Source organism: Mustelus asterias, chromosome 1 (genome assembly GCF_964213995.1).
Source record: "Mustelus asterias chromosome 1, sMusAst1.hap1.1, whole genome shotgun sequence".
Classification (NCBI taxonomy): Eukaryota; Metazoa; Chordata; class Chondrichthyes; order Carcharhiniformes; family Triakidae; genus Mustelus; species Mustelus asterias.
This window is the reverse complement of record NC_135801.1, coordinates 125,038,836-125,057,006: the sequence shown is the minus strand read 5'-3', so window position 1 is coordinate 125,057,006 and position 18,171 is coordinate 125,038,836. Positions and strand designations below refer to the sequence as shown.

Genomic DNA, 18,171 nt, shown 5'->3' with positions numbered 1-18,171 from the left:
CCTGACCTATTTACGTGTGCTCCCCTCCTCCCCCAACCACAACCAAAAACGCACGCACGGGGCAGGGGGGAGTTTGTAAAATTCCCTCTGGTATCCACCTTGGACTTTTCATTGTTCCTGATGGTTAACCAAGAACACTGCAGCAGATCACAGCTGATCAGCCAAGATTAACACATTAACTTTACAAGCACATGCTAATGTGTAAACTGAACAACAAAAATCAATTCTAATTTTTTATTTGATTTGAATGAAGTGCGCGGTCATTTTTAAGTTTTCTTCTTGCAAAAGACCAGTTTGGCAATTATTTCATGGTTATAACTATACATGGAATAGCATTTACATGCAGCACAATTAGAAATAATTTCAGTAGCAGCACGATGTTCCCAAAATTGTACATATACAGGCCCCCATTACCTTTGAAAAGCATACAGAGGACTCAGCTAAATCCAAAGACTTTTGATGAGTACAACAGGATGTAATTAGGGCTAGATCTTATTTTGGTAATAAAATTCAAATGGCATTTCTGCCCACCTTAAATTAAATGCATTTTCCTCAAAATTACTCTGAATCCCAGTAAAACAAGTTCTTTACGTCTAATTTCCATATGTTACCACTAAAATAATTAGGGTTAAAGTGAGGGTTAGTCACACTGGTGTAACTGACACCCGCCCAGTACTTCTAATTCTACCATGCCAAAGTTAACGGGGTCAGTGGAAGGTCCCTTCATTGAGAAGTTCTGGGTGGAGGACTATTTCACGAGCAGCACAGCTCAAGAAGCCTGTCTGCTAGAAGGAGGCAAGGAATCCAGCTGAGCCATTTAGACCTAGGAGTGGCAATGCTGGGACCCCCAACATTTGGGCGGCAAGGTGGTACAGTGGTTAGCACTGCTGCTAGGGACCTGGGTTAGATTCCGGCCTTGGGTGACTGTGTGAAGTTTGCACGTTCTCCCCACATCTGCGTGGGTTTCCTCTGGGTTTTCCAATTTCCCCCCACAGTCCAAAGATATGCAAGTTCGGTTGATTGGCTATGCTAAATTGCCCCTTAGTGTCGGGGGATTAGCAGGGTAAATACAAGGAATTATGGGGATAGGGTCAGGATGGGATTGTTGTTGGTGCAGGCTCAATGGGCCGAATGGCCTCCTTCTGCACAGAAGGGATTATGTGATTCCACATTAAAGATATTGGTCCACAGTCTCAGCTAACCAATACTGGACTCCGCCTACAACAGTCCAGTGATGCAGGATTCCCCAGTTTGGGTATCCGCATGCCAGCCACATTTCCTTCCATACCACTGGCTTTGTTGGAAGTGGCTGGAAGCTTTCTGGAAGAAGGCTGGAAACCGTTGTATCCACACACAAGTTAATGTGCAGCCTCCCACTGCACGCCCGCTGTACTGTGGTGGGACTGGACGGGTAAGGTCATGGATTTTAAGGGACATTAATTCGATTGAGAAGAGTTCTGTGTTCTAACTCAAATTATTCATGCCCTACCTTGGCCACCAGATGGCTCCCAAATGGCAGGCTGACCAGGCCTGGCTCTGATGACATGCACCAGATTACCTTGAGATGCTGATGATGCCCGTTTGTTGTTCATCGGTGCACCTGGATACATCAGTGCGAGCTCTCCGTGTACCCGGTGTTGTCCCAGTTGCTGGCACATTTCTGCCAAAGGGTGGGATTTTCCAGCCCTGCCAGTGGTGGGCACCATTGTGGGCAGGGCAGAAAGATTTGGGGAGCTGCTCAGTCTTTAAATCAATAAAGTGGCAAAACAAATGCCTAGGAGCTGCAGGGCTCCAATGTAAAACCATTAAACTGGCTCTGGAGTTTATCCTCTCATCTACACTGTTACACTGTCAATCCACTGGCCATTAGCAATAAAAAGTCACATTCCCAAAAATATTGTCTTCCTGCTAATATGAAAGTTTTCGTGACACAAGGTCAAAGCTGAAAAGTCAAACTGAGCTTTCAACGTTGCACAATTGGGAAGACATGGCCTTTTGTTGCCTACAACAAATGATCAAAGCAGAAAAGAAGTGTGAAATGTACTTCATAGTAACTGGTGACCTTCACTGTTTAAAAGGAGCAGGTACCATAGAAACAAACAGCATTCGCTGCAAAATGTTTGCAGAGTAATTGATACAACCACTTGATAAGAAACTACTGCAAGTTATCAAGTCTTAACGTCCAATTATAAGTTTCCACTTCACATGGATTTTCTGTTTTAATTTATGGTGGGGCGGGGTTGGGGGTGGGGGGTCAGGATTTTTCACCGGGGGTTGCTGCCCTGCCATCTGCAGAGTCATTGGGGAACACACCCTCCTTGATCACAGCAACCCCGCAGCCACTGAATGTTCCGTTGTCTGGAGATGGTAATTTCAACCTGCAAGTCACACCTCAGAGAGTTGCCATTCAATCCCGTTGGCAACTATGTGGTCCCATCAATCTCAGTGCCAGCAGTGGCCAGGGCAGGGACTACCAGCAGTCCCCAGATTCTAAGTCCCAGGGTCCAGGGGAGTGAGGGAGTCTCACCTAGTGATGGGGAGGGAGGCCTGAGGGGGGTAGGGAGGACGGGTGGCGGTCTTGTTGGAGAGGTCGGGGGGGGTTGGGGGAAGGAAGGAGGCACCTAGAGGAGACAGGCCAATGCGGAAAGGGTGGCCAAGACCCAGCAATGTGACATGCCTGGCTTCCTTTTACCCCTGAACTGCTCTGGGAAATGGCCCTTAAGTGACCAATAATTCACCACTTAAGAGACTCGATTGGGGCAAGGATGGGTAGACAGGCTGCCCAAGGCCTCGCTGATCCCTGTGAAATTGCAGATAGTTTGGGAGATAGGTGGAAGTTTGGCAGGAAGCCCATCCTAGGATTTTTACTGCCCCTTGCCACCTTTCCCCCACCTGCAAATCCGCCAGCTAGGGAGCTGTCAAATTCTGCACAATGTTTAACCGTAGTCGAGATTAAATGCCATTTTCAACATTTCACTGAACATTTTATACCCCAGTTTGAAATCTAGTTCCCTTGAATGCTGATATTTTACACAGCACTTGACTAACAGTGTTACTGTCAATCCGATCAGCAGTCATGTAAATTTCATTGCTCCATCTCCAGGTACCATGGCTTACGAGAGAATGGGGCTACCTACCACTGGATTGGGTCAGGATTATGCTTGGCAAAGTATTGCAGTGGTTTTCCATTGCCTTCTGCAGGAGGGCCGACCAGGGGACCTTCCAGCTCTTACCACCTGTCATCAGACATATTGGAAGATTTACAAGCTGATAACTAATCTGTTTTTCTTCTGCTATCTAATTTAGGCCACTTTATTGAAAATCTATTACTGACAATTAATGGAGGGATATTTTAATTTTGAGTGGGTTTGGGGAACATTGAGAAAAAGTAATACTCCAGAGAGTCGACCCTAACAGTGCCCTGGTCTTTATTGTAATTGGTTATATTAATCTGAAAGCATGACCCAAATGACACCGGCGAATTTCAATTTGAATCCTCCAAAAAGCTTTCAGTTTTTCAGCTGAAACGAACTATTGCAAACTTGTTGCCAAATTTGATCTCGAGATGAGCATCTTCCTACGTATCCGCACCATTAATAAATCACCCCCATCAAATTGCTGAAACCCTCAACCATGTCTTTGTTACCTTTAGTCTTAACTATTCCTGGCTGCTCTCCCACATCTGAACCTCTATGAATTTCAGGTTGTCTAAAATTCTGCTGCCTGTATCCTAACCTTCACCAAGGTCTGTTCACCCATCACCCACTGCATTTGATCTGATTAAACAAAGCCTCAATTTTAAAAATCTAATCCTTGTTTTTAAACCCCTCCATGGCCCCAACCCTGTTTTTTCTCTGAATCTCCCCTAGTCCTCTGAGATACCTGCATTCCTTCCCTTCTGGCCTCTTGAGCACCCCCAATTTTAATCGCTCTGCCACTGATCGCCACACCTTTAGCTGCCAAAACCCTAAGCTTTGAAATTTCCTCCCTTAACTCCACATCTCTCTTTCTCTTTCCTCCTCTAAGACGCTCCTTAAAAGCTACCTCTTTGATCAGCTTTTAGCTCATCTGTCCCAATACCTCCTTATGTGACTCAGTGTCAAATATTCCTTAATAAAGCTACTGTACCTTGAGGTGTTTTGTTATACTAAAGGTATTACATAGCTAGAAGCTGTCATTGTTCTCTCTTTAACTTTGTATTTTGTGGGAAGCCTTGCTTGAGATTTACTTAGGGAACTAATTACAAAAGTTCCTGGGTTTTTGTTATTGTTTTTCAGTGAAGGCTTCCATTGCTAATTGATTCCATCGTGAAGGAATGAACAGGCCACCCCATGTAAACTCACAGCCAGGTGATGTTTGGAGCTGGGCCAGTTGGCAGCAGAATAAATAACTGAAGAGTTAGAGAGGAAAGTATTTGCTAAAATGTTTTGAATAAATGATAAAGTAAATGCAAATTGTCAATGCTGGTGAAAAAGTGAAAAAAAAAAGCCAAGTGCGCTGGAAATCTGAAAGAAAGGCAAATACGTAACAGGTGAACCAGCATCCAAAAGTTAAATGTGGGTTACTTTCAAAGGATGGCCTTTCAGAACAATTTCAATACAAGAGTCTCACGGGAAATATTAAAAACTATCTTTCTCATGCAGGTTATGGCTGGCCAGCTGTGCATTTCCAGAACTTTCTATATTTAATAGCGAACAGTTGTTTTCTCTGGAGGATTCTACAATTGGAAATGTAAACTTTATCATCCATTACCATTGCCAGCAACCTTTAATGGTTTCACTTACGTCAGTGTTACAGGAGCGGTAGCGTTTTCTCTCTCCAAGACAATACTTCCCACCGCCAGAAGGCCTAGTTAACAATTTGAAAAAAATAATGATTAAAGGAATGATATTCCATTTTGTCCCATAGGTCTTGAGAGATTAACAAAATAAAATTGAAACTGTGCCCAGCGTATCACAGACAGGACAAAAACGTCTAAATAATCACTTAAAATACATTGAAAAGTTAGGCAGTATTTCAACACACTTGTTAGCGGCAGCAGCAAGGTTGTTCATAGTTTGAAATATAAATCAAAACATAAATTAAAACTGCTTAGGAAAGGTTTGATTTTTTGTTGAAAAAACAGACATTTTGTTAAAAATGTTTGATAATATTCTGCACAGACTAGCTAAAGGGTATCTATTTCCCGATTCATAAAATGACAAAGAAATTAAATCATTATCAAAGCAAGCTTTCTTACACTTTCATCCCTGTGCAAAACACCTCATCTCTGCTCTATCTAAAACAAACTGTATAAGGTCAGACAACAGGAAACTTCGCAGGGTAGACTTGTTCATTCTGAAGGATCGTGTACACTTAAACCAGTGAACCAAATGGAGAACGGGTGCCTGGATGTACGTGCCTCCGAAAAGGCCGGAGGAGCAGGACTGCTTCTCTCAGTCACATAAAAACAAATAAGCATGTATCTTCCGGCGCCTCCTTGGCTGCATCGCAGCAGGCACCAATGAGCCTGGTGCATAGCCAGCCCAGTTGAGTCTTAAAATGGCATCTGCATCCTATATAGGTATCATAGAATCCTGATTTAAATATTATCATTAGTAATCTGCTTGCTTCAAGCAGCTGCCTGTTTTTAGCATTTGAACAAATTGACAAAAGCCACACCACTGGCAGGAAAGGGGTGGAAAGAGTTCTTATGATTCCAGAGGCTGGAGCAGGCCTCAGAATCTCCCCCAGTTTTCATTTCATATAGTTCAAGGGAGTAAAAAGGCAGCATTGTATCAGCCGCCCATTATGTATCTTACCAATCCCATATGGTCCATTTTATACCCTTGCCAAAGTCGGGGGATACCTCCCCCACACCAGCCCCAACCCCTCCAACCCCCTCCCAAAATCTCTACACCGTACTTGCTCATGTTAGCTTTTTCTAGCTCTGTTACCTCCTGATTTTGGTGATTCAAGCTCAGCACGTTTTTGTTGAAATCTTTTGGAGCTACTGCTTTAAGCATTTCCCATAGGACAGCATCCAAACATGACTGAATTTGGATAGATCACGTTATCCACTACTTTAGCATCTTGGTGACAAGAGTTAGCCCATATAAGGTAAAAAGCTGAGTCCAGCTATCTCATTAGTAAGCGACCAATGGGAAAAAGAACAAGATAATTTAAATAGAAAACCATTTAACTATTTTTAAGTTTGGACAGCGCTGCTGCATGCACTAAATTACTGAAAAGGATATTAAAGAAAGGTAGATAAAAGTTTGAAAAATGTTAAGGCAAGAGTTTCTTTACAGTTTCGCCTGCTCTGCTGCATAACTTTGACAGAGGATTAGTGGAACACCCCTCTGCACAAGTAAATTGGCTTCCTGCCAAATCTCTGCCAAAGTTATGGATTTGGAGAAGTAGTTTGGAGAAGAAACATTGTGAAACATTAATCTGTGCTTCACATCAATACAATCTATTCCATGAACTAAGATTTGGACAGTTAGTTACAAACAATTTGTTACATATTCATGAAGCACTATTTATATGATTTTTTCTTAACATTCTCCCTATTTTTTTCATAACGTAACTTAAAAAGTGTTGCAAAGCATATTTTTTCCTGAGTAGGTTTCATGAACAGTTTCATGAACTAAAGTCATTTGTGGGCAGATCTTCCTTACCCTTGCCTTTGGAGAACATCCAATTCACTGCCAAGGATCAGGAAAAGGGACTGAGGTAAAATTCACCCAAATTCTGCCTATTTTCTGTTTTTTTGGACTTCCTGGACCTTTCTTGTGTTGGGCCAGACCTATAATTTCCTTAAAGAATACTACCATGTCCATAAAGCGCAGGCTTCCTTTCTGAAATTCATTTTTGGCTGCTTTAATTATTTTTTTAACCACATTTAGATATTTCTAATCCAAGATTCTAGAATTTTCCCTACTACAGGTGTTAAGCCAATTGACCCGTAATCACCTGGATTAGTTCTGGCTCCCTTTGTGAAGAAGGGTATCACATTGGCCAGTCCACAGTCCTTGGGTACATATCTATGCTGAATTGTACAGTAAAATATAATGGGTGAATTATTATAGAGATTCTCCTATAACTTCAGAAGAAATGGCACCAACACCCTGGCTGCCATCTCCTCAGGGTTTCCGTGATTCTTTCACAGGAGATGGAGCGGAAGCCGCCCCTAAAAAAAAATCACTTTGTAATTTCTTGCTCACCTTTTGTTTGCCCCCTCCTATTTCCCAAGCCAGCCAGACTTAGTTCTGACTGCAATCCCTGGATGTACCATCACTCTCATCGCTATCCAGAGCAGAATACCGGGATGCACTCAGGGGACTCCTGCCTGTTTTCTTCTTGATTGTGTGGTGTTCAACAGTTCCCTCTCTTCCTGTGTAGTCTCAGGTTGCAGGGTGACCCATCTGTAGACGTGCTCTCCATGAAGCTCTCAACCTCATGGATGTGCTGCAGCGATGCCAGCTTCTAAATGCAGAGCTCCAGCTGCATTTTGAAATAATTCATGGGATATGGGCAAGGCCAACATTCATTGCCCATTCCTGATTTCCTTTGAAGTCAGTCAACCATTTTAAAGTCAGACATGTAAGCCAAACCAGGTAAGGATGGCAGATTTCTTTCCCTACATCAGTGAATCAGATGGGTTTTTATGATAATCAACAATGGTTTTATGGCCATTATTAGACTTTTAATTCCAGACTTTTTTATTGGAATTCAAACTGCACCAAATTGATGCTGGATCCCCAGGGCATTATCCTGAGTCTTTGGATTACTAGCTCAGTGACATTACCACTACACCATTGCCTCTCCTACAACCGCAATTGATGATATTACATCCAACATGTTATCCAAATCATGCTATTGCCTCTGACCACTATTCTGGCTTTTGAACTATTGTCTCTGACCACAGATTTGCGATAAACAGCATTAGTCTAAGGTGGTAAAAAGCAATTGTAAAATATTAATATATTCAGTCTTATTCTTCAGTTGCGACTTCTGATCCTTGTTAGAGAGAACATATGAAATAAAGTTACTGTGTCATTTTTAAATATGTCTTTTTGCTCTGGCTTACTTTAGTTACTTACGCTGGACTGTCACAGTGCCTCAGAGATGAGGAGACTCCTCCCCCACATGTTCTACTGCATTCTCCCCATAAGGACCATGGTCCCCAGCCTCCATCTACACTCTGAGGCCAAGTACCGAAAGATACACATTCACCTTGATAACACCACTGTAAGAGACCAGAATACACAGAATTAGTTATTCAACCGGCAGAGTGTGAATAGGCTAACAGATTAAGCAATAATGAATTGTAGCAATTAGCAATCCTTACCCTGACAAAATGTATACTTAAAAGGTTAAACACTAAACACTTTTGCTCAAGTATTAGGGTTGGATTTTTACGACCAAGGCAGGTAGCTTGAGAAGGGAAATATCCTAATTTTAGAGGACCCTGTTAGACTCAATTTTCAGGGAGGCAAGGGCAAGATGGATTCAGGTGTCTCAAAACAGATCATAGTTGGCTATGGGGGCAGGCGAGTGCCAAGATGGGCTGGCTAGAAGGCTCATCTTGTCTTGGTTCTTCATACCAGTCGTTTTGGAAGCCGTTAGACCCAGCAGACCTCATGCACACCCCGCCATTATCACTGAACCCCCCCCCCCATGCCCCCTCATACCCCCATTTCACCTCCATGCCAACTCAAGGCCCAATCCACCCTCCATGCCCCCTCACACTCCCCCCATATCACTTCCCTAGCCACTTACACAGCGCCCACCATGGGAAGATCTTATGAGCCATTTGGGGATGAAAATAAAATAAACTTCTAATAACCTAATACACCTTTAACTCCTACGCACTCAATAGTGGATACAACTTCCATTCATGAAATCCATTCAAAGTTTTACATCTCCTTGTATGCTTTAATGGTTAAGTAGTCATATTGTAGATAGCTCACCATTTAAACTCAAAAACTCAGAATCCCCTGCTGAGACAAATGCTTTTGTAGCTTTTGAAGCTTTGCCAAGCATTCTAACTGGCATAATATTAGTCCTTGAGATATGTCGACAAAGAACTCTATTGAAATTATGGAACAGGTGTTCATGTCTTTTTCTAACTTACACCAGATGGCCTGTCAATCAAAGCAGTCAACCAGGCACTGTTTATTTTAACTCTCATTGACAGCTTAAACTAGTTTTCTTCACATCTCAAGAGCAGGGGGCTTAAAAACTTCAGGTCATGATACTTAAACATATCTGCCCAAACATTTGCTCCATCAATTTGTGACTCTCACAATGTGGAATAAGGCCTATTGATTAAACAAAAATGTATCGATTTGAACTTAGCACAATGTTCAAATGGGTTTGCTGACTTTGAATTTCCTTCCAGCAAAACTTGGGTGAGTCAGCAATGAGGGTGGGATTTCTGTATCTACATCCTACCCGCCATTTTAAAGCACTGCAGAGTCTTCCTGACTCTGTGAAGAGTCCCTTCCTTAGACTCTTGGTGATAGAGTTATTAGAAGTAGGATGCTTCTGATCCTGCTCACAAATGTTGTGACATTCCATAGAATCATAAAATGGATATAGTACAGAAGGGGGCCTTTTGGCCCATGGTGCCTATGCTGGTCCTCTGCGGGAGCAATTAACCTAATGCTCTCCATTGCCTTTTTCCCAGAACCCTGTAATTTTCTTCTTTTAAGTTAATGATCTAATTCCTCCTTGAAATCTTCCATTGACCCTGCCTCCCCCACATACTCAGGTAGTGTATTCCAGATCCTATCCATTCGCTGAATGAAAAAAACTTTCCTCATGTAGCTAGTGCTTCTTTTTCCAACTGCTTTAACTCTGTGTCCTCTTGTTCTCAATCCTTCCTTCAGTGGGAACAGATTCTCTCTACTTATTCCACCCAGGTACCTCATGGTATTGAATATTTCTGTCAATTCTCCTCCCAACAGTTTTAACGTCTCCAATCTATCTGAACAGAATAAAGTTCCTCATGTCTGGAACTATCCTCAAGATGCTTTTCTGCACTCTCTCTGATACCTTCGCAACCGTGGGAATTGTCTGGGAAGTTTGAACTTCCAATGGGCAATTTCCCCATTCCACAGGGCCCTCTTTAAAGTCTTCAACTCAGTGTCAAAGTTGAAGACTTTGGACAGCTCCGACATGCTTATTTGAATGGTCACACAGGAAATGTGGAGACAGAAAAATCTGAGTCTAACTCTTGGGTTACGAAACAACTGACTTTGCACAATGAACCCCGCCCCCCCCCCAAATTCCTTGCTGTGACCTCCCGACTAACCCCCTCACGCTCCGACAACTCCCCATCATTCCCCAATCTGACCACCCGATTACCTCCTTGAGCCCCTGACACAAACCAATAGCCCCTCCTCCCAATGATGCGAACAGACCATCCACCTGCTCCTCACTACCTGACTACCCCAAGATGTGACCACCTACTCACTCACCCACCTATCCACCCCACCCATCTGCCACCCTACCATCATACCCACCTGCTACCCAACCCATCGACATCACCCATCTACTCATCCTATCACCCTACCCACTTACTCATTCATCCACTTACCCGTTCACTAACATTCACATTAGCTAGCCATTAAAAATAGGGCATGTCCAGTCTTTCCCAGATTCTACAGTGTTGCAATGGAGTTTTTTGAAACTGAGCTAGAGAGACATGGCCAGAAATGCGGAGCAGTGTCGGGATGGAGAAAAGTAGGAATGGAGCAGCAATAGAACAAAGAACAGTACAGCACAGGAACAGACCCTTGAGCCCACCAAGCCTGCATTGATCACGTTATTCTATCTAGACCAACCACCTGTAACTCTCTATTCTCCGCCTGTTCATGTATCTATCCAGATAAGTCTTAAATGTCACTAACATGTCTGCCTCACTTGGCAGTGCAGGCCCCCACCACCCTCTGTGTAAAAAACTTCCCCCGCACATCTCTACTGAACCTTTCCCCCCTTACCTTGAACTTGTGCCCCTTGTAATTGTCATTTCTGCCCTGGGAAAAAACGTCCAACTGTTCACCTTGTCTATACCCCTCATAATTTTATAAACTTCTAGCAGTCGCCCCTCAGCCTCCGTCTTTCCAGGGAGAACAATTCCAGTTTATTCAATCTCTCCTCATAGGTAATACGCTGGCAACGTCCTGCTAAACCTTTCTGTGCTCCTTCCAAAGTCTCCACATTCTTCTGGTAGTGTGGTAACCAGAATTGGATACAGCATTCCAAATGTGGCCTAACCAACTTTTTATATAACTGTAACATAATTTGCCAACTTTTACACTCGATGCCCTGGGCGATGAAGGCAAGCATGCCATATGTTTTCTTCGCCACCTTTTCCAACTGTGCTGCCACTTCTAAGGATCTGTGAATCTGTACTCCCAGATCTCTCTGTGTTTCTATGCTCCTGATAGTTCTGCCATTTATTTTATAGCTCCCACCTGAATTGGATCTACCAAAATGCATCAGCTTGCATTTGTCCAGATTAAATTGCATCTGCCATTTTCCACCCAATTTTTCAGCCTATCTATATCCTGCTGTATTCTCTGACAATCTTTATCACTATCCGTAACTCCAGCAATCTTCATATCATCCACAAACTTGCTAATCAAACCAGCTATGTTTTCTTCCAAGTCATTTATATGTATTATAAACTAGTGCAACACCACTAGTTACAGACCTCCATTCAGAAAGACACCCTTTCACCGCTACCCTCTGTCTTCTATGGCCAAGCCAGTTCTGAATCCATTTAGCCAGTTCACCCTTGATCCCATGTGATTTAACCTTTTGCACCAGCCTGCCATGAGGGACCTTGTCAAATGTTTTATCAAAGTCCATGGAGACAACATCCAAGGCCCTTCCCTCGTCAATCATTTTTGTCACCTTCTCAAAAAATTCAATCAAATTACTGAGACATGATCTTCCTCGTACAAAATCATGCTGTCTGTCGTTAATAAGGCCATTCAGTTCCAAATGTGTACAGATCCTATCCCTAAGAATCTTCTCCAACAATTTCACTATTACTGACGTCAAGCTCACTGGCCTATAATTATCTGGGTTATCCTAGCTACTCTTCTTAAATAACAGGACAACATTGGCTATCCCGCACTCCTCTGGGACCTCACCTGTGGCCAATGAGGAAACAAAGATTTCTGTTAGAGGCCCAGCAATTTCCTCTTTTGTCTCCCTCAGTCATCTCGGATACGTGCCACCTGGCCCTGGGGATTTGTCTAGCTTAATGCTTTTTAATACACCAAACACTCTCTCCTCGTAATGATGACATGCTCTGAAGGGTTTGCTTACCCCTCCGAGACACCATCAATCAACATGTCCCTCTCCTTTGTGAATACCGATGCAAAGTACTCATTAAGGATCTCACCCACTTCTTTTGGTTCTACGCATAATTTCCCTCCTTTGTCTTTGAGTGGACCAACTCTTTCTCTAGCCACCCTCTTGTTCCTAATATATGTATAAAATGCCTTGGGATTCTCCTTAATCCTGTCTGCCAAGGACATTTCATGATCCCTTTTTGCCCTCCTAACTCCCTGTTTGAGTTCTTTTCTACATTCCCTGTATTCTTCAAGTGCTTCATCTGTTTTTAGTTGCCTGGACCTTACGCCTGCATCCTTTTTCTTTTGACTGGACGCACAATTTCCCTGGTCATCCACCATTCCTGAATCCTGCCTTTCCTGTCCTTCCTTTTCACAGGCACATGCCTGTCCTGCACTCCGATCAACTGCTCATTAAAAGATTCCCACATGCCAGATGTGGATTTACCCTCAAACAGCCTCTCCCAAACAACAGCCTCCAAATCCTGCCTAATCCGGTTGTAGTTAGCCTTCCCCCAGTTTAGCACCTTAATCCTAGGACAACACTTGTCCTTTTCCATCAGTATCCAAAAACCTATGGAATTGTATTCACTGTTTGCCACATGTCACCCCACTGCAACTTTGATGACCTGGCCGGGCTCATCCCCTAGTACTAGGTCCAGTGTACTATTTACATATTGTTCCTGGACACACTAATCAAATTCCTCACCATCTGAGCTCCTCAGGGATTTCCAATCAATATGAGGAAAATTGAAGTCTCCCACTACAACAACCCTATTATTTCTACATCAGTCCAGAATCTGCTTACATATCTGTTCTTCAACTTCCTGTGGGCTGTTGGGAGGCTTGTAGTACACCCCCATCATAGTGACTGCCCCCTTCCTGTCTCTGAGCTCTACCCACAGTATCTCATTACATGATTCTTCCATGGTGTCCTCCCTCTGTACAGCTGTAATATGTTCCCTAACCAGTATTGCAACTCCCCCACCTCTTTTGCCTTCCACTCTGTCTCGCCTAAAACACCCATATCCCAGAACATTGAGCTGCCAGTCCTGTCCCTCTTTTAACCAAGCCTTTGTTACCGCAATCACATCCAAGTTCTGTGCATGAATCAAGGTTGTAAATTCATCTGTCTCACCTGTTATAATGTGGAGATGCCGGCATTGGATTGGGGGGGAGCACAGTAAGAAGTCTCACAACACCAGGCGATGAAGTCAGGTGATGAAGTAGCAGTGCTCCGAAAGCTCATGATTCCAAATAAACCTGTTGGACTTTAACCTGGTGATGTGAGACCTGTTATACTCCTTGCATTGAAACAGATGCACTCCAGACCTCCAGGCCCATTGAGTTCGGCTCATCATCAATCTGATGATGATCGTCTCCTCTTGAAAATCTGGGCCAATGCTTTATACAGGTTTAAAATAACTTCTTGCTGTTGTACCCTATGCCTCTGTTGATAAAGCCTAGAATGTCATATGCTTTATTAACCACTCTCGCAACCTGTCCTTCCACCTTTAATGATTTATGCACATATACACCCAGCTCTCTCTGCTCCTGCACTCCCTTTAGAATTCTATCCTTTTTAAATATTGTCTCTCTTCATTCTTCCTACCAAAATACAATCTGCGTTAAATTTCATCTGCCAATCGTCCATGATTTCCATCAAACTGCTCATGTCCTTTTGAAGTTCTCCATTATCCTTTTCATGCTTCACAATATTTCCAAGTTCCATTTCATCTGCAAATTTTCAAATTGTGCCCTGTACACCAGGGTTTAGATCATTAATATAAAACAGGAAGAGCAGTGCTCCTAAAACCAATCCCTGGGGATCTCCACTGTAAACCTTCTCCAGTCTGAAAAAAAGAGTGGAGGACCACTACTCTCTATTTCCTGTCACTCAACCAATTTTGCATCCATGTTTCTACTGTCCCTTTTATTCCATGAGCTCTAACTTTTCTCACAAGTCTATATGTGGAATTTTTAGAAAAGCATGTACACACCACATCAGCAGCATTACTTTCATCAGCCTTCCCTCTTACCACTTTAAAAAACTCCACAAGTTAGTTAAACATCATTTTCCCTTAACAAATTCATGATAACTTTCCTTAATTAAGCCACATTTGCCCAAGTGACTGTTAATTCTATCCCAAATAGTTGTTTCTAAAAGCTTCTGCAATACTGGGGTTAAACTGACTGGCCTGTGGTCGCTGGGTTTATCTTCACACCTTTTTTAAATGAGAGTTTAACATTTGCAATTCTTCAGTCCTCTGGCATCACCTCTGAGTTTAAGAAAGAGTGAAAGATTATGGCAAGTTCCTCTGCAATTTCCATTCTCATTTCATTCAGCATCCTCGGATACTGGTCCTTGTGTCTTATCAATTTTAAGTACAGCCTGTCAATCTGATAGCTCCTCCTAATCAATTCTAAACTCTGCATGGTGCTAAACTGACTTCATTCCGCCTTTTACCACCATTTTTCTATTTATATACATATGGACGGCTTTGATTCCCTTTTATGTTAGCTGCCAGTTTCTTCTCATATTCTCTCTTTGCTTCTTTTATTTTTTAATTCCCTTTTGGATCTTCTATGCTCAGCCTGTTTCTCAATTGTATTATCCACCTGACATCTGAGGTAAGCACACACTTACTGCTTCATCTTAATCTCTGGCTCTTTCATCATCCAGGCACCTCTGGATTTATTTGCCCTTGCCTCTTCCTTAAAAGCAGTCCATTGTTCAGTTACTATTTTTCCTGCCAACCTTTGATCCCAATTTATCTGGCCCTGATCCATTCTTATCCCATTGAAGTTGGCTTTCCCCAGTTAATCATTCTTACTCTGGATTGTTCCTTGTCCATTTCCATAGCCAGCAGAAATACAATGATTACTGTCCTCTAAAATGTTCTCCCACTGACACTCGATCCACTTGGCCCACCTTATTCCCAAGAACCAGGTCGAGCAGCACCTCCTTTCCCATTGGATTGGACACATTTACTGCTCTAAAGAATTCTCCTGAACACACTCTTAAAACTCTTATCCCGCTCTGCCCTTTACAATAGTACTATCCCAGTTTATATTGGGATAATTAAAGCTCCCCATTATAACCACTCTATAATTCTTGAAATTCTCTTTAATTTCCTTGCAAATGTGTTCCTTTACATATTTCCCAATAGTTGGTGACTAAAACGAGCAATGTAATTACACCTTTTTTGTTCCTTAGCTTGAGCCAAATAGATTCTGTCCTTTGACCGTCTGGGACATCCACTCTGTCCATCACTGCAATGCTCTCCTTAATCAGTACCATCACCCCTCCTCCTTTCCTATCTTTCCTGAACACTGTCTCCAGGAACATTTAACACAGTTCTGCCCACTGAGCCAGGTCTTTGTTAACACCACAACATCATATTTCCACATGACTATCCTTCAGCAGCCCTGGCAGAGGATCATCCAGACTTGAAATGTTGGCTCTATTCTCTCTCCACAGATGCTGTCAGACCTGCTGAGATTTTCCAGCATTTTCTGTTTTTATTTCAGATTCCAGCATCCGCAATATTTTATCTTAGCTCGTATCAAGTCTGAACTGATTTCACACAACTGAACATATATTAATACTGAATCAACATATCTCTTCCTTATGTGCTGAATCCAAACAATGCATTCATTAAAATGTACCACGTTTGCTTTAAAAATATTCTGGAAAAGGTAACAACTTTCATTTATATTCTGTTTAAAACTATATAACTAAAAATCACCCAGCATTCTTTTCAAATGGATGCTACTTACTCTGCAACAACTACTAACTTGAGAGAGAAAATGACAAATGTCCATTTTCGCAACATTTGTTCAAGATTTTCTACCACTGTTTATTCTGCAGTATCAATGTGGATTTTTTTGAACTCATTATATCATCAAATGTAGCAAAAAAATGTCAACATATTAATTTAAAATTCCTGTAAAGAAATGCCAATCTCATTGGAATTTGGAAATAAAACAGAAACATCTGTAGTTTTTAAATATAACTTTGTATGATTACCTTTAAGCATAATTAATCAACTAGCAATGTGAAAAGTAAGAACGTTCTTCAAATATAGAATTTTTACTAGTTCCTGAATACGTACATGAGATGTATTGAATATCTAGGACTTAGTTTTAAATAAACAAATTATGCTGATTTTCGTGCAATCTTTTAGAGGTAAATAGGGAATTCAGGCAGAGCCGTTTCACAGGAAAGATAATGGACATATGGAACAAATTACTAGGGAAAGCCCTTTAAATAATAGCAATAGTTGTTCAACTCACTATGTTCCTACGAAAGGCAATTAATGCATATGGGGAGAAGACACTTTGGTGGGATTAAGATGAATCAAAAAGGGGCAAATTGCTTACAACAACACATGTTTATTTGGCATTTTTCCCCAGTGATAGCCAACATTAAGGTGCGCACAACTAAAGGGGGAAAATACCAAACAAATAAGTGGGAAATTTAAACATTTTGGTCCAATAAAATACATGTGCTTTTTCCTAGACGGCTGCTTTCAGAAGGGCCCCAGTGAACACTTTAAAATAAAAAGAGAGCACCAGCACTGAAGCAGAAGATCACCAAAGATCTGTCAGGGTGGAAAGTAGACTTCACCACAAATTACCTAAAGGTAATCTGCAATGAGGCGATGCTTTAAAATCTCGAGGATAACACAAACCTGCAGTGCAACCCGGTAAGATTAAAGGGGGATGGATGACCAAAGATAGAGGCAAGCCTTCATTGGGAGTTATTAGTGTGGGGCAAGCTGAAGAAACAGCCATGGTGAGCTCAGACCGCCTGGTGCGGTGCTTCAGAAAGTGCTGTCAAAACCAAAAGGGTTGACAAAGAGCTAAAGGTTTCTAACTTAAATAAATCTAAACAGCAGCACCTAGGCAGAGGTGAATTTATTTTTAAAAAAAACATCTATATGAATGTAAAGACATAAAGGACAGCTATTAACAGTAAGAAGTCTCACAACACCAGTTTAAAGTCCAACTGGTTTACTCACCTGATGAAGGAGCAGCGCTCCGAAAGCTTGTGATTCCAAATAAACTGGTTGGACTTTAACCTGGGGTTGTGAGACTTCTTACTGTGTCCGCCCCAGTCCAACACCGGCATCTCCACATCATCAGTAAAAAGAAAACATCCAAGCCAAGCAAAAGAGCACATCAAAAAATCAAAAGGGAAAACCTGAAATAAAATATTAAAACTAACAGCAGATAAATAAAAGATACATAAAAATGGCAAGCAACATTCAACAGGAGAATAACGAAGATTACACGATACTTTTGGACATTAATACTGTACATCCATTCAGCCCCAACTCTCCCATTGTTGGGCGGGATTTTACAACCTCGTTCAGGCGAGGCTCGTAAAAACCTGCCCGAGATCAACAGAGAATTCCGTTCTGTGAGCCTCGCCTGTCCCGATTCCGGGGCGGGTGAGGCGGTAAAATTCCGGCCTTTGTTTCTAATAATACCTTAAATTATTTTAGGATTTTGCTTCCACCATTCTACCAGTAAATAAATTCAAAGCATAAAATTTCTGGCCCAAGTCTTACCTTCTAACTCACACCTATGACACTAGGGAGCAGAGTATCTGGGTGACCACCAGGAAAGGCAAAGGGAGTAGGCAGAGTGTCGGAGCCCCCTGTGGCCCTTCGCCTCGTAAACAAGTTTTGGATACTGTTGGGGTGGGTGAGCGTTCAGGTGAAAGCAGCAGTAATCAAATCTGTGGCACTACGACTGGCTCTGGGGCACAGCGGGAAAGGGTAAAGGTAAACAGGACTGTAGTGATAGGAGA

The 18,171-nt window shown here is 42.3% G+C and overlaps 1 protein-coding gene across 1 annotated transcript in view; it reads right to left on the bottom strand.

Annotated features, from left to right (window-relative positions):
* Window positions 1-18,171, bottom strand: part of adamts6 (ADAM metallopeptidase with thrombospondin type 1 motif, 6) — a 268,724-nt gene that overhangs the window by 63,916 nt on the left and 186,637 nt on the right. The window contains exons 13-14 of the mRNA XM_078218220.1: window positions 8,085-8,230; window positions 4,785-4,848 (exon numbers count right to left, since the gene is read on the bottom strand). Coding sequence (XP_078074346.1) covers window positions 4,785-4,848; window positions 8,085-8,230 — 210 coding nt within the window. The remainder of the gene's footprint in view (window positions 1-4,784; window positions 4,849-8,084; window positions 8,231-18,171) is intronic.